The sequence below is a fragment of the Periplaneta americana genome, chromosome 3, assembly GCF_040183065.1.
Source record: "Periplaneta americana isolate PAMFEO1 chromosome 3, P.americana_PAMFEO1_priV1, whole genome shotgun sequence".
Lineage (NCBI taxonomy): Eukaryota > Metazoa > Arthropoda > Insecta > Blattodea > Blattidae > Periplaneta > Periplaneta americana.
In genome coordinates this window covers 33,443,043-33,469,637 of record NC_091119.1, presented here as the reverse complement: position 1 = coordinate 33,469,637, position 26,595 = coordinate 33,443,043, and the positions used below count along the sequence as shown (strand labels likewise).

At 35.5% G+C, this 26,595-nt stretch overlaps 1 protein-coding gene across 5 annotated transcripts in view; it reads left to right on the top strand.

Annotated features, from left to right (window-relative positions):
- hyd (E3 ubiquitin-protein ligase hyd) overlaps window positions 1–26,595 on the top strand; it is a 157,300-nt gene that overhangs the window by 110,689 nt on the left and 20,016 nt on the right. For all 5 annotated transcript variants that reach the window (XM_069820262.1, XM_069820261.1, XM_069820260.1 and 2 more), the window contains exons 34-42: window positions 982–1,273; window positions 5,749–6,215; window positions 9,755–9,969; window positions 16,617–16,777; window positions 19,712–19,931; window positions 21,110–21,298; window positions 23,310–23,435; window positions 24,665–25,046; window positions 26,165–26,363. In XM_069820262.1, coding sequence (XP_069676363.1) covers window positions 982–1,273; window positions 5,749–6,215; window positions 9,755–9,969; window positions 16,617–16,777; window positions 19,712–19,931; window positions 21,110–21,298; window positions 23,310–23,435; window positions 24,665–25,046; window positions 26,165–26,363 — 2,251 coding nt within the window. The remainder of the gene's footprint in view (window positions 1–981; window positions 1,274–5,748; window positions 6,216–9,754; window positions 9,970–16,616; window positions 16,778–19,711; window positions 19,932–21,109; window positions 21,299–23,309; window positions 23,436–24,664; window positions 25,047–26,164; window positions 26,364–26,595) is intronic.

Below are 26,595 nucleotides of genomic sequence, written 5' to 3'. Positions count from 1 at the left end.
ATAGCGTAAAAAATGCTAAAAGTTTTCGTAACCTTATGACAATTTTAAATGGAGATCATGTGAGTCATCATGTGACGTGAAGAGCTGTGTAGCCAACGTCGCAAATATGTTGTTGTTGTTGTTTTCTAATGCCAGGCGTTTGACAATAAAGTCATTTGACCTCTTGCACTCCAATATTTTTCAAAGATATTATCATGACCAGCCACTGAAGCACAGATTTTGAGGTGTTCCGAATCCATTTCTTGGTTTGAGTTGCACAATGGACAGTTAGGAGACTGACGTCGCAAATATGAAGATGAATTAATGCTCGATGATTTGAGCATAAGAATATTCGCTTGCATTTTGCGGAATCCTTTGTGCAATAGCAGCGCTTAGCGATAATAGCCATGATACTATCTATCACTCGAATGAAATTTTTACGCACTGTAGGAACAGAGAATTTCACACTTTTCTATTTAGACTCATCCTACACCCCTTCGAAACGGACGAGTTCAAGTGGTAAAGTTAAAGATATCATCTCTACACATTATTTGCAAGGTCCAAGTGACAGCTTACTGATGTTACCCGATATACTCCAGGGATATAACAGGTTTTTTTTGTCTATGTTTTCAAGCATGGACCATGCAAAGAGTAAACAAGATATGCGGCATGTGCGATCCATGAAAACCACTCACATCTTCTTCCGACGCTTCCAGCGCAGGAATGACTATTTTTTTTGGCCTAGCCAAAAGTGCTATTGTTTTGGTACTGGTGGTTATTTGGGTGCTGGATACGAGGAATTTTTACTGCATTTGTAAAATCTTCAAGCTCTTCAAGAACAGTCTTGTACAATTGTGTCAGAATTGTGGTCCTTAACATAGTGTATAAAAATGTAATATATTTTCCTTTTCAAGTTACTGAAACCAAGTAATTCTACTCAGTAAAGGAATGTGATTTATTAAATTACTGTACTGTACTTTAATGTGTATATGTTTATTTTAGGCTCAAGTCCACCAGGCACTTATAATCCTCTAGAGGTGCTGCCAACCCGTTTGGGATTGTCAATGAGAACTGCAGATAATGCAAATGGCAGCCCTTGCATGAATGCAACAAGCAACACTCATCTGGGACCTGGCACTAGTACTAGCTCTGGTGTAGAGGACAGGCATGCATCTGCAGGAGGAACAACTCCTGCCCCTGAAAACAACACGGCAAAACAGCAGGCGCAGCCAGGACCTAGCAAAGCTGGTGCTGAAGAAGGAAACGCAGGGAAAGAACAGTTTCCATTCTCCAGGTATTTTTATTAACAACTAGCCGTACCCGTGCACTCCGCTGCACCCGTTAGAACTAAATATAAAGTAATTACATAATTAAAATAGGACATTTTATCCAGGGAACATTCGTGTTTGATAGAAGTATAAATCGTTTAGTATGTTACTTAATTTAAATTGCATTTAAAAAAATTAAAATGCGATCATTTTGATCCAGAGACCACTCATTTGGTGCAATGACAATTCCTTTAACATGTTTCTTAATTGTTATTACATGCAACCATAGTTTAATGAAGATTGATTGTTGTTCAAGGCCCCTTATAGACGAAGTCATTTGTTTCTGTTTCATTACAGGCCAATAGGTGCCATCGCTATTTTAATTTTAAAACGCATTTATCTCATTAAATACAGTCCTATCAAAATTTTGCTTAGAATAAAACTTATCGGAAATCATTTTTAAACAAACTTTTGTTATGTAACATTTTTCACAAAAATCAATAATAAGCGAGATATTTCGGTTTATTTAATTCAGGCCCCCTTATAACCCCCTTTTAAATAAAGTATTTTGAATGCCATATTGCCTAAAATCTAAGTTACAACGAACTTAATTTATATTCCAATTTTCATCGTAATCCGTTCAGCCATTATTGCGTGAAAAGGTAACAAACATCCAGACAGACAGACAGACAGACAGACTTAAATATCAGTCCTATCAAAATTTTGTCTGGAATAAAACTTATCGGAAATCATTTTTAAAGAAACTTTTGTTATGTAACATTTTTCACAAAAATCAATAATAAGCGAGATATTTCGGTTTATTTAATTCAGGCCCCTTTACAACCCCCCTTTTAAATAAGTATTTTGAATGCCATATAGCCTAAAATCTAAGTTACAACGAACTTAATTTATGTTCCAATTTTCATCGAAATCCGTTCAGCCATTATCACGTGAAAAGGTAACAAACATCCAGACAGGCAGACAGACATAAAAACAAAAATTTCAGAAAAGCGATTTTCGGTTTCAGGATGGTTAATTATACATGTTAACACCAATTATTTTTGGAAAAGCGAAAATTACCAGAAAAATTTCGGCTATAGATTTATTATTAGTATAGATTTGTATACATAATCAATCTTTCCACAGAATTGTTTGCCATTTCTTATTAAGAATGTGCTAAGAGACGTGCATGATAATGCAAAAAATAATTAATGCCATACTGAAGAAATGATCTCTCTTGTTTTTATTCTTATCTTTCTTTTGTTCTTTATTTCTTTCATTTGTTTTAGTTGATTATATGAAATATAACATAAGATGAAGTATTGTGACACTGCAAGAAATCAATTGCGAGGTGTTAATAACATTTTCAGCATTCCTGATATTAAATAGTGGTTTTGGGCATGTCATCTTTTTGTATACACCGTTTTCTCATAAACCATTAGATGGATATATTTATTCATATTAAGTATTTATGAGTCGATTTAACTGGTAAGGCCATTCGCCTATGAGGTGTCACTTCTTAGATTTGTCAGTGTAGTGTCATGCTTATTCCCTGCAGCTACGAAATCGCTATGCCTATGTCCATGAAGCTTACAGCAATCGACGTTTATCTAGTAGCACGATATTGAGCAATGGAGTAATTCTAGTCTTGTATACTCGGAATCACAGATAAAGAAAAGGGTGGGTTCATTCATACTTACAAAGAAATATTATTATTAATTTTAGACCGTTTGTAGCAAGTCAAAAATTTTAGTTATCTCTGTTACCAAATTTCATATGAAGAAGAAAAGGATTTGAATGAGAAAATTATTAAATTCAACAGAGCAATGGGAATAATTAATCAGATATTCAAACCAATCTTAGTACAAAAACACATGCGGACCAGAATTTATAAAACATTGGCCAGACCTATACTCTGTTTTGGTAGTGAAGCTTGGACGATTCGTAATATTGATTCACAAAGATTAACGGCGGCAGAAATGAGATTTATGCGTCGTACAGCAGGATACACGAGAATGGATCACATTAAAAATTTTGACATTATGAAAGAACTGCAGATTGAACCAATTACGGAATACCTACAGAAATACGGACAAAACTGGAGATCACATGTCATCAGAATGCCTCGTTCTAGAATTCCACGCCAAATTTTTTAAAGTACCATCCGGTGGGCAAGAGATCCTTGGGCAGACCGTTCAAGCGTTGGCAAGAGACCGTAACGGGCCACTAGGCCCAATACATGCAAGGATGATGATTATGATGATGATGACGACCGTTTGTAGCAGCAAAAAACTATCAGAGGATGATTACTTACCAGTAATTGGTGCATATTGTAGGGTCTATTATACAAAGCAAAGTACAAATTTTTGGGAATGTGTTACTTCCGAAGAAAGAATTTGAGACTTCAGTCCAAGCTCTCTCTGTAACATATCTCCTAGCAAAATCTGGTATCATGTGATTATAGAGACAGGGATAGCCTATCTTTCCATAGCTTGGACAAAAAGCGAAGATTCCAGCATTTTCTCTTTCAGATTACTCCAGAAAAACAAAACACTCATACTATTGCTCTAAGGAAATAAAACTTAGATTGGCATGTATAAGCATGCTGCCTAGCTGTGACATTGCAGTATGCCTGACTACATGTAGGTTGTATGTAGTGAAGAAAATGTGATACTGTGGCCTCGTATACATATATTCATTTAATAACATCAGCTGTTGCATACAATTTTTAAGCAAACAATATTGCGTCTAACAAGCAAACGTTCTGATGGGAGCAGATAAAAAAAAGTTAAATTTTTTTCATCCACAAAGTTAATAATGTCAAAAGAAGTGCTTATACAAATTTTGTCCACTTGACCGCAATTACGAGGGCCATAAAAAATAAGTTCGCCAAGGGCTGCCAACAGGAAAAAAAAACAATTTCATAGGACAAATATATTGGAATGGACACAGCAATTGTTGAGCTATTTTTCAACATATTTTCCATCAGAATTGAGACATTTCTCATATCATGGGATCGACAGAGAGAGGTGCAGACGCAGTCAAACGCTGGTTCTGATCTGAGACGGCTGGGTTCTACGACACAAAAATTGATCGTGTGGTATGACAAATGTCTCAGTAGCGCAATAATTGCTGTATCTGTTTCAATAAATATTTCTATGCAATTGTGCTTTTTTTTATAAATGGTCCCAGGGAAAATCACTTTCTGGACGGCCTCGTAATTGCGGTCGAGTGGCCAAAATTTTTATAAGCACTTGTTTTGGCATTATTAACATGGTGGAAGAAAAAAATTGAACTTTTTTATCTGCCCCCATCAGAACGTTTGCTTGTAAGACTAATTTATGAAGTGGCGCCTCATAGATGAATGGCTTATTGATGGGATTATTATTATTATTATTATTATTATTATTATTATTATTTTGTTGAAACAGTTGATGTTGACTATGTAAATTGTAATACCTCAAGAATCTTCAACATGTCTATAGAAATATCTGCTTGGTACTTGATCATGCTGAGAATTGAATGCTGGTCTGCAGGGTGAAAAGTCGTCAGTCGGTTGGTTGGTTGATAATGCTCAGCGTATTGGAGTTCTTCCATTTGCCTTCTTGTGTCATATCCATTATAGTATATTATCTTCTTTACAAAATAAACAATTAGGAGTAGGAAAAATATTTATTTTATATAGATGGGCAGCCAAACAATCACATCCCGTATATAATCTAAAAGAGTGACAGCTTTCATTCCTGGACATTCTGGAATTAAATTTTTATTGTTTAATAAAATATTACATTGGTTATTTACACTCACATGTATTTCTTGTTGGATGATTTTCTTAATAATTAGTTTTGAGGACTGAAACGATTAAGGGATAAGGGTTAGTGATGCTTCTCCTATTGCTTCTCCTATCTGGATTCCAACCTCTACCTGCTAATGGGACACTCTGCTTTAACAAATGAGGGTATGGGACCAATTTAACTGTGGTATAAATATGTCATCTAAATAGAGGATATGTCATTTAATGATTACATCCTGACCTACAACTACATGTACTTACTTGCTCTCTTTATTGACAATGAGAGATAGCCGAGACTTTCTCAGCATTTGATGTAGAATAACTCTTCTCGGGTTCTCAGCCAGTTGAGTTATCCAACAGTAAAGTTGAGTTGCTTCCAAGTTTTCGATGACTAGCTCTGCCATCATTCTTCAGGGAATGAATGAGAGATATGATCAGTGGAAACTCTTCAATCCTCCCAGCTAAAGACCAACAGTAGGTGCGGCCCTCCAATCTTATTCGGTGTTCTGAATGAGTGATGTAGCTGCCAAAACGTAAAACTGGTGTTCATTTCAAAACAGCTACAATAAAGCTCAATTTAATGAAATGTTTCCCAAGGTAAAATGTTATCTATTCAGTTAATGTTGTATTAACTTACAGTAAGTTTGTAATGTTTACAAAAATGCCTTTTTGTGATATGGACGTTCTTTTTTTTTTCCCCTCCCATAGACCAAACTTTGATGCTTTTGACCACCTGTTCCGTGAGATTGAAGCAGATGAAACAACTCAAATGAAGATGAAAGATACAAATTCTGATGTGAACATGAGTTCTGCTCCAGTTGGACCTGCGACAGAAGAAGGCCCTCAGGATCTGTCATTCAGCAAAGACCCACCTCCTCCACCAGCATCTAGTTCAACATCTGTTACCAAGATGGAGGTTGACGAGGATTCAGAAGACTTTGTTTCAGATTCGGATTCAGGTGGTCCATTCGCTCGCTTAGCATCAGGTGGAAAGCCTAGAGCCTTCAGTGAAAGGAAGAAGCAGCAGACAGAAGGTGTTGTTTCAGAAGGACCTGCAGACCTAAGCAAACCTGGTCCTAGTGGGATGCAGACGTCTGGAAGTGAGATGGACGTGAAAACAGCGGCAGCACTGCAGGACTTGGCATCTGGCAGCTCTTCTGCCACTGCTGCTTCCGGTAAATAATCCATTTGCATCATATACATTATGACTAGACTATACTGTTTTCGCTGTAAGAAAAATCCTACTGTAAACACAAGCACGTGGCTGTCAGACCCTTGATTGGCTGACAGTCGAAACACTCACACGACACAGGAAAATATAGTCCGTATTTGGAAACTATCATCTTGTTGAATTCTAGTTGTTAAATACAATGAAACATATAACTTCATTCGTATGTAAAAGAAAAGCTACTTTTATATTTTGTTAATGTACTATGAACGCGGATGAATACCAACAGTAATACCGAGGTAGTCTGTTCTTTTAACAAGCTGGCGTCACTTCAGTTCGTAGTTGTTCACATAAGCACGTGTCACTGAAGTATGGCTTCTTTATCCTCGGTGTGTGTGGTTATTAAACATAAGAGTAGATACCCTCTCAAAAGTGGAGAAAAACAAGTAGTCTTAAATGTACATAATAAGTTAAGTGAGTTTTAATTACAGTAATTATAAAGTAAATGTTTCCTAAGCAAACTAATGCATAGTAGTGAGGTTAGGCCTACTTGACGAGTAACGGGAAATGTTTAACATGAAACAGAATGTACAACAGTAGGCGGGAACACGTACTGAGAATCTATGGCGCCATACAGCGGCCAATGAAGCCTCACTTCAGTCACGTGCTATTGTTTATATTAGGATTTTTCTTACAGCGAAAGGATTATGCATGGCATTTCGGAAGGCAGTCAGCTGCTATTATGCACCGTAGTATTTCTGGTATGTGACATCGCAAGCTTGTACAGTAGATCCAATCGGAATCAGTCTATAACAAGCACTTCCCTAGTTCGTTTGTTCACGTGTGAGTGTTTCAATACATTGAATAAGTAAAACTAACATTTTCTGTGTGTGTGCAAGGTAAATAAATGGAAGAAGAGACTGTAAAAAGGCAAGTATTGCCCAGGCAGGTGCGGAAAATATTCATTCATTCATTCATTCATTTATTTTATTCCATAGATCTTACATGAGCAATGAAGCTTTAAGATGTGGAACATGTCAACATTTTACAATATTACAATTACAATTTTTACAAATTTTTATAGTTTTACAATTTAGTAATTTTCTACAATTTTTACAATGTTGTACAATTTTTTTTACATTTTGGCAAGATGTAGTGAGATGAAATGAGGTCCGAGGATTCGCCAAAATATTACCCGGCATTTGCCTTTTCGGTGGGGGAAACCTCGGAAAAACCCAACCAGGTAATCAAATCAAAGGGGGTAATCAAATCAAAGGTGTTGATGCCAAGGACTCGCCATAGACCATCCGGCTTCAGTCCCACAGCTGTGGAAAACCTCGGAAGAAACCAAAGTCCAAAGGGGGATCCAACCCAAGCCCGAACACAGCTCCGGATCAGCAGCCCAGCGAGTCTGCGGACTGAGCTACATCGATGGCTCTACTAAAAGTATACAATACATAGCCAATCAGATTATTAAATTTACAAATGCAAACGATCATTCATAAGTTGAGCTATATTATAATACAAAACAATTTAATTAAATTTAAGGCATAAACAATTCAACCAGTTGTGATATACAGAAATTTATAATACATATCATGCAAACTACTTCAAATTACAAACACAAACAATTTATCAGTAGAGCTATATAGATTACTATTCAATTTAAAGCATATACAATTCATCGGCCAAAACTATACAAATATATACAATACAAAGTAGCATACTTTCATTAAGCTATACAAATTTGTGCAATTAATATCAAGTAGATTAATTCAATTTATAATCATAAAAAATTCATCAGTTGAGCTATACATATTACCATTCAATTTACAGTAGGTCTATATACAATTCATCAGTAGAGCTACACAGACTAGTAATCATTTTAAGAACATATACAATTCATCAGCCAAACTATACAAACATATACAATCAAATTAGTTCAATTTACAATATTGCTTAAGGTGTATAATTATTTTAAAAACGTTGACGAGCAGAACACTGCTGGCCATCTTGATGCTGGCTGCAATGTTGCCAACGCGCACAAATCTACTGCAGAAGCATGTGGTGTGGGATTGAGAACCGTGCAAAGAATATTGCTAGTGAAGAAATGAGGGTTTGTTTGGTGTCATGCTTACAGTAATCAACGGCTAAGGTCATTATTGTCTTTTGATAATTTAAATTCTCTCCTGCACTATTTGTATTGCACGTGCACGTGAAGTACGATGTAGCAATGTTGTACGCTGCCTTGCTCTCTCTCTATCTGTCTCTCTCGACGCAAACGCTAGCAGACTACCGCCTTCTGAATTGCCGTCAACTCTAGATGTACAGATGTGATTTATAGGATTTTAAGATTTTGATTAATTAAATTACTAGAAAGATATTGTCGTAAAAATAATGCAAGTATGGCTGAAAAGTCCTTCAGAAATTCCCGAAGATAAAAAATGTTTTCCTAAAGTGCAGTAAAAATTGGCTTATAAGAAATATGAGACTTTCGGAATTGCACTTTTGTTTTTTTCCTTCAATATATTTTTTTTCTCTCCAGGTTGTCATTCGACATTTCTGGTCTCTCCTGGCAATGGCTTATTTGTAACCCACTTCTTAGGTTGGGCCGCCTGGAAGGCAGAGTTACACTGCGCCGATGAAATTATGATAGGATGATTATGAAGTGCCAGAAGAGGTCTTAAACCTAAGCCTAACCTAATTTCCAGACCATGGACGAACACAGGAACATTCCCATTTAAGGAAAAATTCCTGTTTTCTACCCGGGAATCGAACCCGAGACCTCATGAACAGTAGTTAGAAGATCTGACCACTAGCCCATGAGGCTTGTCCCTTCAATATTATTATTTGTTTATTTCTACAACTGAAGTGCGTTGAATGGTAATGCATTTTGTTTAATATTCGGTGACACCTTTCTTGTTTTATGTTGTCAGTTTTATGTTTTTTTCTCATAGATTGCAACAAACAAACAAACAAACGCCACGAAAATAACATATACTTTCTTATTAAACATTTTACATGTTTTGCAACAACTCGTTTCATTTTTCTTGTAAAATTAAAAAAAAGAGACAAATGAAATAATTTACTTTGTTTACTATACAAAGAAGTTAGGAGATAAAATTACGTTTTCTAACTACATATCGATGGTGTTTAGGTAAAGGGATTTATCCCACAAAATAAATAATTTTTCAGGAACAACAAAATTAAGTTTTAACACTATTAATATTAATATTAGTTACCTAATATGAACGAATGTAAAAATAATTTTCAAAACTATATCTTCACATTTTGTAATTAAATTTTAACTAATTACAGCAAAAAGTCAAATTTAAAAGAATGAAGGTTAAGCCCTTTTACCTAAACACCATCGATATGAAAAGAAATTTTTGTAATGACATCATGTAATTTGAGTGCCTAGAAATTAGACAAGCTACAATATAATGCCAAAAAGTGAGATTTTTTTCGTCTCACCAGTAAAAAAAAAAATAATAATAAATAAATATGTGACCTTAGTGAGTAATAATTTTCTCTTTCTTCTTACAGAAACATCTTTGTCAGAGGAGAATCGGAAACTGATGGAGCAGAACAGAGCACCAATCATTGTTTCACCAAGAAAAGTAGCAGCTGCACTTGCAAATGCTATTGCTTGTTTTGATCAGAATCCTTCAGCCACGTCAGCAGCATCATCGTCGTCTCCATTAACACCACCAGTCAAAAGTGTGATCGTGCGAGCTGGTCCTGGTCCAACTACATCCAATGTAAGAACTTTTATAAATATAAATCTGCATATTTTTTTTAAATTTAAATTCAGTATAATTAACCACACTTAAATTGACTAGAGTTCTCATTTAGGTGAGAAGTGCCGAGCAGAATTCATTTAGGCTTGGCATGTTTAAAATCTAGGAAAAATTGATACTGACAGAAGCTGACAGAGAATAAAAAAGCCTGATACTTACTTACTTACTTACTTACTGGCTTTTAAGGAACCCGGAGGTTCATTGCTGCCCTCACATAAGCCCGCCATTGGTCCCTATCCTGAGCAAGATTAATCCATTCTCTATCATCATATTCCACCTCCCTCAAATCCATTTTAATATTATCCTCCCATCTACGTCTCGGCCTCCCTAAAGGTCTTTTTCCCTCTGGCCTCCCAACTAACACTCTATATGCATTTCTGGATTCCCCCATACATGCTACATGCCCTGCCCATCTCAGACGTCAGGATTTAATGTTCCTAATTATGTCAGGTGAAGAATACAATGCGGGCAGTTCTGCATTGTGTAACTTTCTCCATTCTCCTGTAACTTCATCCCTCTTAGCCCCAAGTATTTTCCTAAGCACCTTATTCTCAAACACCCTTAACCTATGTTCCTCTCTCAAAGTGAGAGTCCAAGTTTCACAATCATAAAGAACAACCGGTAATATAACTGTTTTATAAATTCTAACTTTCAGATTTTTTGACAGCAGACTGGATGATAAAAGCTTCTCAACCGAATAATAACAGGCATTTCCCATATTTATTCTGCATTTAATTTCTTCCCGAGTATCATTTATATTTTGTTACTGTTGCTCCAAGATATTTGAACTTCTCCACCTCTTCAAAAGATAAATTTCCAATTTTTATATTTCCATTTCGTACAATATCATAATCATATACTTTGTCTTTTCGGGATTTACTTCCAAACCTATCTCTTTACTTGCTTCCAATAAAATTTCCGTGTTTTCCCTAATCATTTGTGGATTTTCTCCTAACATATTCACGTCATCCACGTAGACAAGCAGCTGATGTAACCCGTTCAATTCCAAGCCCTCTCTGTTATCCTGGACTTTCCTAATGGCATACTCTAGAGCAAAGTTAAAAAGTAGAGGTGATAGTGCATCTCCTTGCTTTAGCCCGCAGTGAATTGGAAACGCATCTGACAGAAACTGACCTATACGAACTCTGCTCTACGTTTCACTGAAACACATTTTAATTAATCTAACTAGTTTCTTGGGAATACTAAATTCAATAAGAATATCATATAAAACTTCTCTCTTAACCGAGTCATATGCCTTTTTGAAATCTATGAATAAAATCAGTCCCATTCCGAGGCTTATTTGAAGGCTTCGTAACAAGCTTCTTTTTTTTTATGGTGATGGGTAAAAAAGTCTGATATTGAACTTAATTGCTATTTAAAGTAATGACTTCAAAGAAGAAGTCAGTTTACTTGTGAGATTTACTTTTATTGTAGTTGTCAGTGAAGCACTTAACTTTCTGTAAGAATTTCTCATCAAATTTATGTTCATAACATTTCCACTCCTAATTCATCTTGCAACATACCAGTATAAGAGAAGAAAGTGTTCCTTCCATTTCCATGCTGGAACGGAACTGTGTTTTATTTTGTCGGATAAGACTGAATACTCTCCTCTGTTGCATTGTTATGTGAAACATATAGAAGTTCAGCATTTTTAACCCTATTTCTTTCGATAGCTGTTGCATTCTGAGTAAATAAAGATGACATGGAAGGATCTGCACTCAATGCAGCTTTTTCTTTGCTACTGGAAAGTTTTCTTGACACTGGAAAGTTTTCTTTTCTCAATCGTACTATCAGGGACTGGAATGCTTTACCTGCAGACTTACTAAAGGCTTTATCAACAACCAAAAATGTATTTAAAAATAGGCTTAAGGACTTTACTAATAGACGGTAATTATACATAGTATTTAAAGAGTGTAAATGATATTTTGTTATTGAAGTGTTGTATCAGTGAAGTGTGTTGTGTCAATGAAGTGTGTTGTGTAAGTGAAATGTGTTCCTGTCAGTGAAGCTTTATAGTTTATAGTGGCAGTGCAAAGTATTTGAACAGTGAAATGTTTTTGAAGTGTTAGTGAAATCAGGATAGAATCAGTGAAATGTGTCGTAGTTCCAGTGCAGTGAGTGAGTTGACAGCGAAATGAGTGTAGTGTTGAAAGGTACTTGTGCAGATATGAACATATTATACTCTTGGGTTTTAGTTCGAACTTAGGTTTAAGATACAAATTAGATTTACTTTAAATGTTATTTTAAGTGATCGTGCTTAATTTAATTTAGGATGTTCCCTGTTGTTGTTGTTGTTGTTGTTGTTGTTGTTATTATTATTATTATTATTATTATTATTATTATTATTATTATTGTTATTATTATTATAAATTATTGTTAGTATTAATTATTAGTATTATTATTAATTGTATTTTTAATTAATAAGTTTATTATTGTCATTATTGAGTGTAATTAGTTACCACTGCCACCGGGTATATACCCATTGCAGTATGAATAAATACATACATACTAACGTTCACGTCACACACGCATATTGTACATTTTGCATAGTTTGTTCCTCTTCCTCATTTTACTGCCCATGGAAACTGTTGCCCATGATCAAAATTAAAATGAACTTGACGTGGTAAGACCTCAACTTTCGACCTCTTCTTTTCCGGCGACAGAATCTGTAAAATTATTAAAAAAAGCAAAATGAAAAATTCTCGTTACATTTTTCTATACCAATATAAACCGTTTTATAAAACATTTATATAACCGATTGTTCTTTATGGTTGTGAAACTTGGACTCTCACTTTGAGAGAGGAACATAGGTTAAGGGTGTTTGAGAATAAGGTGCTTAGGAAAATATTTGGGGCTAAGAGGGATGAAGTTACAGGAGAATGAAGAAAGTTACACAACACAGAACTGCACACATTGTGTTCTTCACCTGACATAATTAGGAACATTAAATCTGGACGTTTGAGATGGGCAGGGCATGTAGCATGTATGGGCGAATCCATAAATGCATATAGAGTGTTAGTTGGGAGGGCGGAGGGAAAAAGGCCCTTTAGGGAGACCGAGACGTAGATGGGAAGATAATATAAAAATGGATTTGGGGGAGGTGGGATATGATAGAGACTGGATTAATCTTGCTCAGGATAGGGACCAATGGCGGGCTTATGTGAGGGCTGCAATGAACCTCTGGGTTCCTTAAAAGCCAGTAAGTAATATAAACCATTAGTTTTTATACATACTTTAAAACTCTTTAAAATTTAATTCCTGCCAAATTCTCTCTTACATTACATTCAAAATGGTATCAGGAACAAAATGACGATTGTAAAGCACATATCAGATTCTGTTTTCTTGTGCACTCTAACGAAAATTATGTGCATCACTTCAACCAATGCCAACTGAACATTTGGAGACAGTAGCGTCCTCTGTTGTTCAAAACAAGGACTTGGCATCAAAAACTTTGGGACGGAAGGCAGTGCGTTAAGCTAAAAAAGATTGACATATATCTTATTAGAATTTCTATTAAAAAAAAATGACATATGTATATAGCACGCTGACATGCTGACAAGCATAAGAAACACTGATGTCAGCTGTAAAAGCTGACACTTGGCAGGTCTGAATTAATTCTTGTTATGTACATTATGACAAATTGCTGAAAGTAATACATTTCTGCGAAAGTTAGGTGTACATAATTTTTTAGAACAAATCTTCAGAAAAAAACATTTTTCTAAGGAATGTTTAGAAGTCTTTCCCCTCCCCCTTCAATAGCAGTTATTTGACTTACGTCATTCACCCAAGCATCCCACTCTAGGAGGGACATATCATAATTGTAGACTTTTTGCTCTTTAAGCATTGTCATTGGTGCACTATGGAAGATGATCTACCCCAATAATATGTCACTGAACACTGTCTTGTCTGCCTCAAATTCCACTTGGTCACCAAGATTCGAACTCAAGTTACCAGAGGTCTGCATCGGACGTTTTCGCTCGAGCGCCAAGTAGTTCATAGCATAATCCGATAGGTAGCGCACATGCATGATGGGTAAAATTGTCACGAGCAATAAATCCTGGAATGATATAACCCGAGCGTTAGACATTCATTCTTATTACAGTGATGAACTGTGCAATAACATCATAGATGTTTATCATTTCAAAACTTTGCAGTGTTTAACTAACCTCTCCATAGTACAACTACAAAATTTGCTTTAAAATGTAATATAAATGTTGTAGGTAATTTTTTTTTTTTTTTTTTCCAAATAGGACTGATTTTGTTTTTGCCATATCTGATAAATGTTATTGGATGTAAATGTAATTATTATAAACAGAGAACACAATCACGATAATGCAAGAACCGTATCAAGTTTTCTAGTAATAATAATAATAATAATAATAATCTCTAATAATTAGTGTGTCAATCTTTGCGTCTGTAACAATTGTGCAGTATGATTATTCGTGTTATTATATTTTCTGTGACGTTATCTCTGTACTAATATTGTTATTAATCTACTGCTATATCAATAATATTTTGTAAAACGTTTCTACACTGTCACAGTATATAGGCGGAACACTATGTATGGACCTATCATATTATATATGTGGTAAATCAAATATTGAATAATTATTAATTAGCAATAATAACTGTATATCGAAGTTTTTCATACTATTTTATTTATAACTTCATGTTCCTGTTTTGGTCTGTTCCATTAGACGTTTGTCATAAACGCAGAAAATAAAGCCTTCTTTTTACCGTGTGAGCAAAACATATGTGTATCTTATCTGTCGCCTTCCATACAAGATAAGACATGTCGGTGACATGACCTTGCACTGTGCTTCTATTTATTACGAGTGTATCACGACCGATCTTACCTCACTCGAGGGTGCGACATTCGACCGAGTTCAAGCGAGCGATTTAACTCCAATGCAGCACTCTGCAAGTTACCAATGTAGAAAGCCAACACAATAGCCATTTGACTAACAGGTGTGCAATGTTTAGAAAGATATGCGTGTTGAAGCTTCTTTGACAATACTTAAAACAATGGCATTCTTTGGATAATGGCGCATGAGAAGTAAGATCATATAGATATTAAAATGTTACATTAGTTAACTGAGATGTCAGTTATATAAGATACTCTGCATTGTAATTGGGGAGCAATGTACTTAGATTGTTCTAATATTGCTGTCTAATAGCAAAATTTGGACTTCTTTGAAACAAAGACCAAGATTAAACACAGCAAAGATGAGATATCTCAGTACATTTGGGTACATTTTGTTAGATCGGAAAATACATGACAAAATTCTTCAGAAAATCACAACCGTTTTGGACAAAGAAATGGAAGCATAATTGGACTGCACAATACAAAAGTAAATGAATACAGATTACATCCACAAATCTCAGTCTACAGATTAAAAATGGAAAGAAGATAGTATAAAAAAATGTGAAATGTTCGACAGACAATGATCATTTATTTATCAAAATGGCGAAGTGGTCTGAGAGATTGACGATTTTATGAAACCTGATTTTTCTAACAGTTTGCAGAGAAATAATTATTTATAAGGTGTCGTTGATTCATTTTATTTTTATTGCCATAGTTTGAAACAAAACAATAACAAGTTTCTGCCATCAGGTGTAGAGTGATTTTAAAAAATTAGAACCTTTGTAGGTAACATTGCTAATCACCAAATATTATCCTGTATTCTCATTTTGTATTTATCTCAACCAGTATTTCATATTCTGAAATTGTAGTTTGGAAGGGAGAATTTATTTTCAGAATGAGTAGTCATTTTGTACACTACATTGTGAACTCATCTTTTAATATAATGAAGTATCATTATCCTCTTGATTGTTGCGTCAGCATTTCAGCTGTCCCTGATCTTGGCATTCTTTTGGATGACAACAAAACTCTAATTTTGGTGGCCTATGGCATCCCATATTCTATAAATGATATTCTAAATTTCGTTGACATTCTTCAATGAAAGGATCTGAAAATTGATACTACTGTTTGATGGTCGGACTTGGTGAAACTAGTGATGTCTCAAGAAATGCATTTGTGATGCTTCAAGTTCTTGAGAATTACTTCTATATTGCAGTAATGAAGTTATGTGTTATGAGTGCAATAAAATAGTATAAATAAAGATATATACCAACGTCATGATATCAGTGTTACGAGATTGATGTTTGGAGCAAGAGGAACGATACCTAACTTCTCTTCTCAATTCTGTAAGACCCTAGGACTGCACAAATCGTTTCTGAATGAACTGGCCCTCCTCATAATTAGAGAGTTAGTCAAACATTTACAAAGCCACCTATATGGACTGAAAAAACTAATGCAACATTATCTTTTTTCTTTCTCTTATTAGCTTTCATTGCTTCTTTACTTGTAACTTTTTTTATTCTGTAAATTGCCATTGTTTGTTTGTTTGTTTGTGTACTTGTTTACTTTTTTTCTTACTCTGTTATCTTTCATCATTTATATTGTTTTGTATACTTTGTCTAATGGCAGCCTCTAATTTGAGGAAGCACAATAAAATAAAATAAAACTTTTATACTGCGGAATTTTCTACTGCAGTACTCAACTTTTTAAAAACATGCTTTAAGGAGAAAATAATTATTTATTGTAGACACCCTCTTCTCACCGAACTGATGCACCAGACGTTCTGGTGGTCCCAACAAGTGATGCAAGGCAGCATGGTGATGGTCATGGACTGGACAATGTGGGTGGGAGTCATGAGATATCTGCTCATGTCACCGTAGAAACAAGTCGGACACATGATCAACCTAGGTAAAACATTGTACATTGCATATTAAATTACGTATATCGAGCATTAGGCCTGTTTCACGATGCAAACTCAAAAGCAAACATAATAACCTGATCTAACAATAAGCATAAAGTCAGAGGGGAAATTTGAGCATTTAGAATGAGAAATAAATACAGGTACATAGGAAGTACCATATATACGCAAATACTCTATGCATATCTTTACCGAAATTTAGCAAAGAAAAACTGGAGTGCGCGCATTATTTGAAGTAAGGTTGGTACCACTTTGGCTCAGACACTTTTTTAATTTTCTCTCATAAAATTAGAGTGCGCGAATTATTCGATTGTGTGGAGTATTCGCGAATATACAGAGATTGACTGTTGTTGTATGTTGTGTTCAATTGATGGAAAGTGTGTGCTTGATTTGCTTCCAGAATTTCTCTTCCAACACTAAATAGCTACTTTCTTTTATAGAATGCTAATGTTTGACTAAGCAAAGTCATATTAGTCATGTTTGTCTTTTTGTGTGTAATTCACTTCCTGATCTCTCATAACTGTGTCACTCCCATCTTATAATTAGCAGAATTCCTCTTCATATGTAGTATGCAGTAATGTGTATAATTTAGTAATTTATGCGAGCCCTAGTGATCTTAGTAACATACATAAGTTATCATTTTTTTGTTTGTTTTTAATCCAATGCCACCAGGTTGTCTTTTCGACATTTCTGGTCTTCTCTCCTGGCTGTGGCTTAATTATAACCCACTTCTGAGGTTGGGGTGCCTGGAAGGCGGAGTTACATGACCCCGATGATGTGATAGGATGATTATGATAATGTAGTGCCAGGAGAGGTCTTAAATCTAAACTTAACCTAAATTCCAGACGATGGACGAACACAGGAAAAATTCCTGTGCTCTAACCAGGAATCGAACCCGGGACCTCATGAACTACAGCCAGAAGCTCTGACCACTACGCCATGAGGCTGGTCAAAAATATAATATCATTATTTATTTATTAGTCTGACCCAACATACTGAGTTTGCCTTACCTCACAATAAAATTTAAAATAAAAATGTGAACAGGTTTCAAACAAAAGAAATTAAGATATATATATATATATATATATATATATATATATATATATATATATATATATAACGTATTTACTCGTGTAATTCACGCACTTTTGTACCATGCTTTTGTGTTCCAAAATGGGAGTGCGTGATTTATATGAGATCTTACACTGGATTTTATCACATGTTATTTATTTGACAAAAGGAATGATAACTTACTGTGATGCATTGTGCATTGTTCCCTTCTAAGACTTCCAATTTGAAACTCGCTGTATGACTTGAATATTTAGTTTTATTCTCGACTGTTTTAACTGATATTATAATACACACTTTTACTGCCAGTGCACTATCATTACAACTGAACACGAACAAAACATGGTCATCTGTAATCCGCAAGTACAGAAAATTCCCAAAATTCCTTGCAAGGATCTCGTGTATTGTATCATGTAGTTGAGGACTATGTATGCTATTAGCGACAAAATGGATTTTTTTTTTTTTTTTGTGAGAGTATCGGTATCGGCCATAAAGTAGCACAAAAATCGGATTTGAGCCTGTCGCACGGACACGGGTGTAACACCCTCAACTTTCGGTATCGTCCATTTTAGCAGGTAAAGTGCTAAATTGACCGTTAAAGATGATAAATGGAATTACTCTCAGTATGAAACATTCTTGGAAAAAATTACAAAACATTACTAGCAAATGGGAACAATATTCGAGGAATGTGTGTGTATCCAATGCCCACCCACTTCACTTGCGTGTGATTGGGGTTCTGCATGCTGCGGATAGATGGCAGAACTGTGACCCATTTTCTACTTGTACACCACTTCGGCAGGTCACACTGTACATGATGTGTATCTGTGAAGAGTTATGTCATGTACTAAGGTGAATGTATGTGCAAGTGTAGTGTCGGGAATGAGTGATGATGATTATGAAGATGAGGAATGGAGAAGGGGAAACACGGTGCTGGCATGTAGCCTTTTTTTTTTTTTTCATTTCATTTATTATATTCCATAGATCTTACATGAGCAGTGAAGCTTTAAGATGAGGAACAAGTCAAAATTTTACAATATTACAATTACAATTTTTACAAATTTTTACAATATTTTCCAATTTTTACAGTTTTACAATTTTGTAATTTTTTACAATTTTTTACAATATTTTGGGGGGCTGTAGAGAGGTGATGTGAGGCCCGAGGATTCGCTAAAAGATTACACGGCATTTGCCTTATGGTTGGGGAAAACCTCGGTAAAAACCCAACCAGGTAATCAGACCAAATGGGGTGAAATGAAGTGAGGCTGAGGACTCGCCTACTCCTGTCGAATAGCACCAAGGGGGCCGCCAGGCTTAACATCCCCATCAGATGGACAAATCACTATCAACAGTGACATATGCCTTCCCTTCATATGCACTGCGGAGAGATTTGGGATTTAACCCAGGCATATTGGTGCACAATCTAGTGATTAGAAGTTGTGCACTGCTATCTCTCCTAGTCCCAAGGTAGAAATTTTATATTAAAATTTCTGACCCTGCCGGGAATCGAACCCGGGCCGGCTAGTCTGGAGGCAGAAATTTTTTTAAATGTTATGGTAAAAATTCAGGTGTGTGAATTATGCGAGTAAATACAGTGTGCTTTTGTGTATGCACGTGCGCACTTAGGACACATTGTACAAAAAGTATAACGTATTGTTTTTTAATGAAATACCAATGTATTGAAGCACATAGAAAGTTGCTGCCATGTATTGCAGGTGCCATAGTCTTTTATACAATATTACTTAAATCTTAAAAATTATTGTACTGTAGTCTGTAAATGTGATTAATTTTTTGGAGGTGACATTGAATTCTTATTCAATATGAAGTGGTATACTGATTCATAAATTTTTCTTCAATAGACCTCATCCCACAATTGGTCAGTCAGTTTCTCATGATCTTCTGCTCGGACGATGGAGACTGTCTCTGGATCTGTTTGGACGAGTATTCATGGAAGATGTGGGATTGGAGCCCGGTTCTGTTGTTTCTGAACTTGGAGGATTTCCTGTGAAGGAAGCAAAATTCCGGCGAGAAATGGAGAAGTTACGCAATGCCCAACAGAGAGATCTGACACTAGCTAAGGTAATTCAACAGGGAGATTACATTCATACATTACATCGCATTGGAACCAACGTAGATATATAAATCTTTTCACAGAGTAATACGTAGATTTAGTAACAGGTCTGTAAGTAGCAGTGCTGCCCTTCTTTGCTAAAGCATCTGCATTCTTGTTTCCCAGGATTCCACAATGGGATGGTATCCATTGGAATACAGTTCTTTTATTGAGCATTAATTGAGAGAGCATTTTAGTTATTTCTGCTGTTTGAGATGAAGGTGTGTGTCTAGAGACTGTTGATAGAATAGCTGCTTTGGAGTCTGACATTATAATTGCATTCTTAAATTTATTGATGTGGCATAAAGATTCCTGAGACTTTCACTTATTGCAACGATTTCTCCATCAAAACTTGTTTGTCCTTTCTCCATATCCAAGAGATCTATAAAGTGAGAAGAGACAGCACATAACACCTGCACTGGCACCTTGTTCTCTGGAGCTCAAGGATCCGTCGGTGTATAAATTAAGCCAGTTTTGTGGAGGGTACCTAATATTAATTGTATCTAAAGACAATTGTTGCATATTTCAGTATTTCTTCTGTTAGACAAGAATGTAACTCATAACATGAACTAAATGGTTTCGCAATGAACAAAATGTATGATGAGAAAGTACCTGTTGCCTTTATGACGCTGTTTTTCCTAAGGGCAGTGGGCTATGAACTCATACAAAAATTATGGCAAAATCACAAAACCCACAGATCTTTCTGGAATTAAATAAAAAGTGAGTTTCATATAACTGTATGTATATGCAAGATCTAATAAAAATTTAGGACCAGTGGCATCATTAGTTTATCAGGTATGGCTATCATAAATATTGTGGTAGATATTGTCAACAGCGCTAGTGCATGTTTTGTCATAATTTTTTTGTATGCGTTCATAGCCCACTGCTCTTAAGGAATGGGTTAGTCTGAAGCTGAAGCAAAATTCAGTTTCGTCTTTATTGCTTTCCACAGTACATTAAGTAACATATCTTCACTATTTTGGTTATTTGTCTGTACTTGTATTCCATTTATTTATTTTTTTACCTGCTTATTTGCTTATTTATTTATTTATTTATTTATTTATTTATTTATTTATTTATTTATTTATTTATTTCAATTAATGGTGTTTGCTGTCTATTTCTGAAAATATGTTTCAATCTATTTCAGGTTGAGAGAGAAAGAACACAATTAATAATACAAACAATGAAGGAATTGAACACACAGTACAACAACTACCATCGCAGAGCTTCCAGTTCACAACCCCCCTTAGCTGTTAATAGAGTGAAAGTTACATTCAAGGATGAGCCTGGTGAAGGATCAGGAGTTGCTAGAAGTTTCTACACTGCCATAGCTGAGGTAAATCTTGTGATGCTCCCTTTCGTTATTTACCTGTATATCTGTTCACACTTTGAGCCGAAAGACCAAATCACTCTTGTAAAAACATGGATAGAACTGTGGCTGTATTTATGAAACAAACCTTTCTTCTTCTCCATTTGTCAGTACTGGACTAAATATAAATAGTCTACCTTAAATTTTAATCAGTCTTTACGATAGTGATAATTTCATATGATAATCTTGTCAATTAGACAGTTTTTTTGTCTATACATAAAGACTGATTATTGAAATATGTTACTAGTTAGTGATGCATACAATGGAGTGGGAAAGAAGCTGATTCTTCAATATAGCTAGTTGTGCGAGATGTGAAAGATTTTTTCTTCCAATTTTAGTTGTTTTCTTTATAGTCTTTTCTGTTTTCTTGTAAAAATAGAGTATTTCTGTGAGTTCTGCAGTAAAATTTGTTGAAAACTGTTGCAAGTTTCTCTATAGTCTGTAATTTTATCATTGTTGTAGAAGATTGGTTCGTGTTTTGTAATATCCCTATTGAAGATGCTTGACATGAATCTGCAGTATAAGCTTTACTACCATCTTTTCTGTAGTCAGTTTTATTTATCTTTTTTTGAGAACAGTATGGTCATTTGTTTCCTCCATTTTATCATGTCTTTCCCTCCATTTGCATGTTTTCTTGTTGTTTCTCGTTCCTGTTTTATTTTTCAAGATTATTATTCTAAATGGGTTTATGGTGTTTTGTTTTTCTTATAGGGATCCATTTCTTAGCTACTTTTATTATTGCTTTAAAAATTAGATTAGATTTATATGCTGAATCTGATTTACATTGCTCTTTTTTTTTTTTTTTGAAGACGAAATTATGTTCTTTCTGACTCCTATTAGTAAGCCACTAGCTATACTGTTTTCGCTGTAGGAAAAATCCTATTGTAAACATAAGCACGTTGCTGTCATATCCGTGATTGGCTCCTAGCCGAAATACTCACACGACGCAGGAAAATATAGTTCGTATTTTGAAACCACAGTCTTGTATTATTTGACAATAAGAAATTGAATTCTAGTCGTTAAATACAATGACACATTTAACTTCACTCATATGTAAAACCCTATGTAAAAGAAAAGCTACTTTTACATTTTGTTATGTACTATGAACATGAATGATTACTAACAGTAATACCGAGGTAGTCTGTTCCTGTATCAAGCTGGCGTCACTCGAGCTCGTAGTTGTCACGTTAGCACGTGGTACTGAAGTATGGCTTCTGCATTCTCAGTATGTTTAGTTATTAAACATAAGAGTGGAAACCCTCTCAAAAGCGGAGAAAAACAGTCTTAACTGTATATAATAAGTTAAGTGAGTTTTAATTACAATAATTATAAAGTAAATGTTTCCTAAGCAAACAAATGCATAGTAGTGAGGTTAGGCCTACTTGACGAGTAACAGGAAATGTTTAACATGAAACAGAATGTACAACAGTAGGCGGGAACACGTACTGAGAATCTATGGCGCCAAACATCGGCCAATGAAGCCTCACTTCAGTCACGTGCTATTGTTTATATTGCGATTTTTCTTACAGTGAAAAGATTATATTTGTCTTGATTGTGGTGTATTAAATATGTTGAAACCTTTAAAGCTGTAATATATTAATTGGTCTTTTGATAGATTAGATTCTGAAATGAACATGTCTGTGTTCTTCCTGTTTAGCCTTTTTGTTTGGTTTTGATGTCTTAGCCTGGGATAGACCCCCCAGCATTACATTGCAATATATTAAGTTGTGTTGTAAGTTGTCTTCTGTTACTCAAAATAGTCCCTGCCCTGTGTTTCAAATGAGGGTTTATAACTCTGGAGTATTTTACTCTGAGTTATTCCTCATGAGCTGTTGTACTCTTCTTTTGGCATCACCCAGGAAGCACATGTGGATTGAGGAATTTCATGGACGTGAACTACATTCTCCACATTTTTTCTGGAGGTAAAAGAGGCTATAATTTCTGGAAATCTTAATGTTTATTTGATTTCAATTTTCAGGCATTATTGGCAAATGAAAAACTACCAAATTTGGAAGCAGCACAGGTGGGAACGAAGTATGCTCCCTACAACGTCTTGCAGAGACTAAGAACAAGAGAGAGGGAAAGCATGCGTCGACATACTCAGGTAATGTGCTTTAATTCCTTTGTTTGTGAGACATTTGTATGCGATACATGAAAATGACAATTGTTATGTTAGTCTAATTTTGAACTGTAAAGTAAAACATAATAGTGGAACAGCTTGCAAGAAGGCCACATACCAGCAATGAATATTGTTTCATCTGTGAAACATGCATTATAGGTCTCAGTAGAACAGAGACACTTAGTACACAATTTCATTGTGCTTGTATGGTTAATTTGTCATATTTGCGAACTTAAATATTTCGCTAAACTGGAGAATTTGCACGGTAGCTTTGAACTGTGCCTTTACGGTTACGACTAAATTTAACTAAATACACAATGTCACCAACATAATAACATGACGTTGGTCTGTGGCTCCTTTAGGAGAAATTTGTTTTTTTTTTTTTTTTTCCCCCTCTCTATACCTTCTTCGTTCTGAACATTACTGAGAGATAACATCACTGTTACTCTCATCTATTTCAATGTTTTCCCCTGGACCACCAATTTGTTTGAACGACATATCTACATAGAAAATTAAGACAGATCTTAAAAGCTATCTCCAATTACTAAAGTATGGTCATCAAAATTGTATGTCCATTTTATCTCTAACTAAAATCTCTCTCGCATTTTCTTTTGTTTTATCACGGCCAAATGGATTTATCTCTTTGGTATCAATGTTTCTAGTCTGTCATGACCTTTATGACAGTTTTTGTTTCGTAATATTGATAAACAATAATATAATTAAAGCTGTGAATAATTTCATGGCCCCTAAAAGTCCCCCCCCCCCCGTAAAAGACGAGGTATTTTCTCTAGGCCACAAATAAAACGGCAACGTGGTCATAATTACGTACTTAACGCTTTGGCGAACATTAACCGGAAATTTACTTTCCGTCATTTGAATGATATTCCGTGAAACACACCTATTTTCCCCATTAATTTGTTGTGATAACCTATTTCAACATCTTACTACATCTCCATTTTCTTTTAGTGCATTCAAAACACTGCCATTGTACTACATAAACCTTGCACTTGACTAATGGAGTGATTTATTTGAGAATATAGTCGCGAATTTTACTACCACTATTTCGATTGTCTTTTGTTTGACACGACTCGGTACGACCCTGTAACTAGTGGCCAGTGAGTAACGTGGACTATCGACATTACTCTACCGTGCATATTATTATCCAGTTGTTCCAAATATTTAAATTTAATATGTTAAAATATTATTATTTACAGGCCCAGCGTTCATCAACTCGCTGCAGAGAGCCACGGCGATCCTTATCATATGATGCTCGCCCCTTCTCTCCACCTGGTGCAGAGGGTAGTAACAACAGTTCGGGTGGCGGTAGTGGAGGTGGTGGGAGTGGCAGTGGTAGTGGAAGTGGCCACAATGAGCACCTCACACTGCACCAGCAGCAGCTCGGAGATCGGCTGTATCCAAAAGTACAAATGCTACGCCCCACATTTGCAAGCAAGATCACTGGCATGCTTCTGGAGCTGACTCCAGCTCAGCTGTTGATGCTGCTCGCCTCTGAGGATGCATTGCGACAGAAGGTAGAAGAGGCAATGGAGCTAATACTAAGTCATGGTCACGAGCTGGCATCTGAAGCCCTGCTAGGTAAGGGTGGCACTTGGCTCATTAGAGAAATGATACTGCATAATATTGGTTTCGAGATTACAACTACAATATTAAGAATACAATTACAATTATAATTACAATTAATATTAAATTTACAAATACTAAAAGATGAACTGATTAACAAAAGCTAGACAGTTTATTGTAAAAGTTAAGAAGAGATAAACATTTTTTTTTATTAATTAAGTAAAAATTAAACCTACTCTACGCAGTAAGAAAATGCTTAATAAGTTTGCTTTTGAACGCTGCTAAATTCCGACAGTCTCTGATGTCACTGGGTAGGGTATTCCACAAGCGCGAGAGCGAGATTGTGTATGATGATGAATACGATGATGTCTTGTGTGTTGGTATGGCTAGTATGCGGCTATTTTGCGTGCGTGTGAAGAGATTATGATATGATGACAGGTAACTGAAATGGGAGGCAAGGTAGGTAGGTGTAGAAGTGTGAAGGACTTGGAAAAGGAGAACAAGAGAATGAAAATTTCTATGTTCGTTAAGCCGTTGCCAGTTTAGAGTTTGGAAGGATGGGGTAATGTGGTCAGCGCGACGGACATCGCAGACAAAGCGAACCCAAGAATTATGAACACGTTGTAATTTTTGCGACTGGTTGACATTGAGGTCAGTCAGTAGAAAATCACAATAATCGAAGTGGGGCATTACTAGTGTTTCCACTAGTATTTTCTTGAGTGATAGCGGAAGGAATTTTCAAATGCTGTTTAAAGAATGTAGTATGTACTTTTTTTGGTAATATGGGTTACTTGGTTATTCCAGTTTAAATGCGTATCAAAGTAAACAGGAAGGTTTTTAACACAGGAAGCAAAAGGGATTATTGTGTTTGTATGTGTAAAGCAATTGCTCGAAAATTATTATTCGGATTTTGTTTATATTTAGTATCTGTGAGTCAATTTATCTGGGAACAATGTACATAAAAGTAATAATTTAGTAAAAATTAATCTATATATATTTAAATCAAAAACATAGAATGTGAATGAAATCTAAATCAATCCTAACGATTTTCTTATTAGTCTCTTTGCATGAAGTGAAGAGCGAAATGAAATGAACAGCAAGTCCAGCTGTATAGAATACTTCTTTAATTTTAGATCTCGATGTCTTCAACCTATCGGAGAGAGGGAAGAAATCTGGTAGTGGAGCATCAAGAAGTTCAGAAACAGAAGAACCTCAAGAAGATAGTGAAGATAATGCACCCCTCTTCTACAGTCCTGGTAAAAGAGGCTTCTATTCTCCTCGTCAAGGGAAGGCTAGTTTTGAGAGGTTGAATGCATTCCGCAATGTTGGAAGGTAATGTTCAGAGTGACTATCTTAGCTTCAGTGTAACAAGAAATTCATGTAACTCCTTTCGCTTTTTTGTTATATAAATGTCATGTTACAAAAGATCGAATTCATGCCTGTCTCTGTATTCTGACTTCTCCAGAATTACAGTTCAACAGCCAAAAGAATTGATGTGTGAGAAATGTGACCAACACATATAATCACAGAATTTCTTAAAAGCGGGATTTTCTTTAAACCAGTT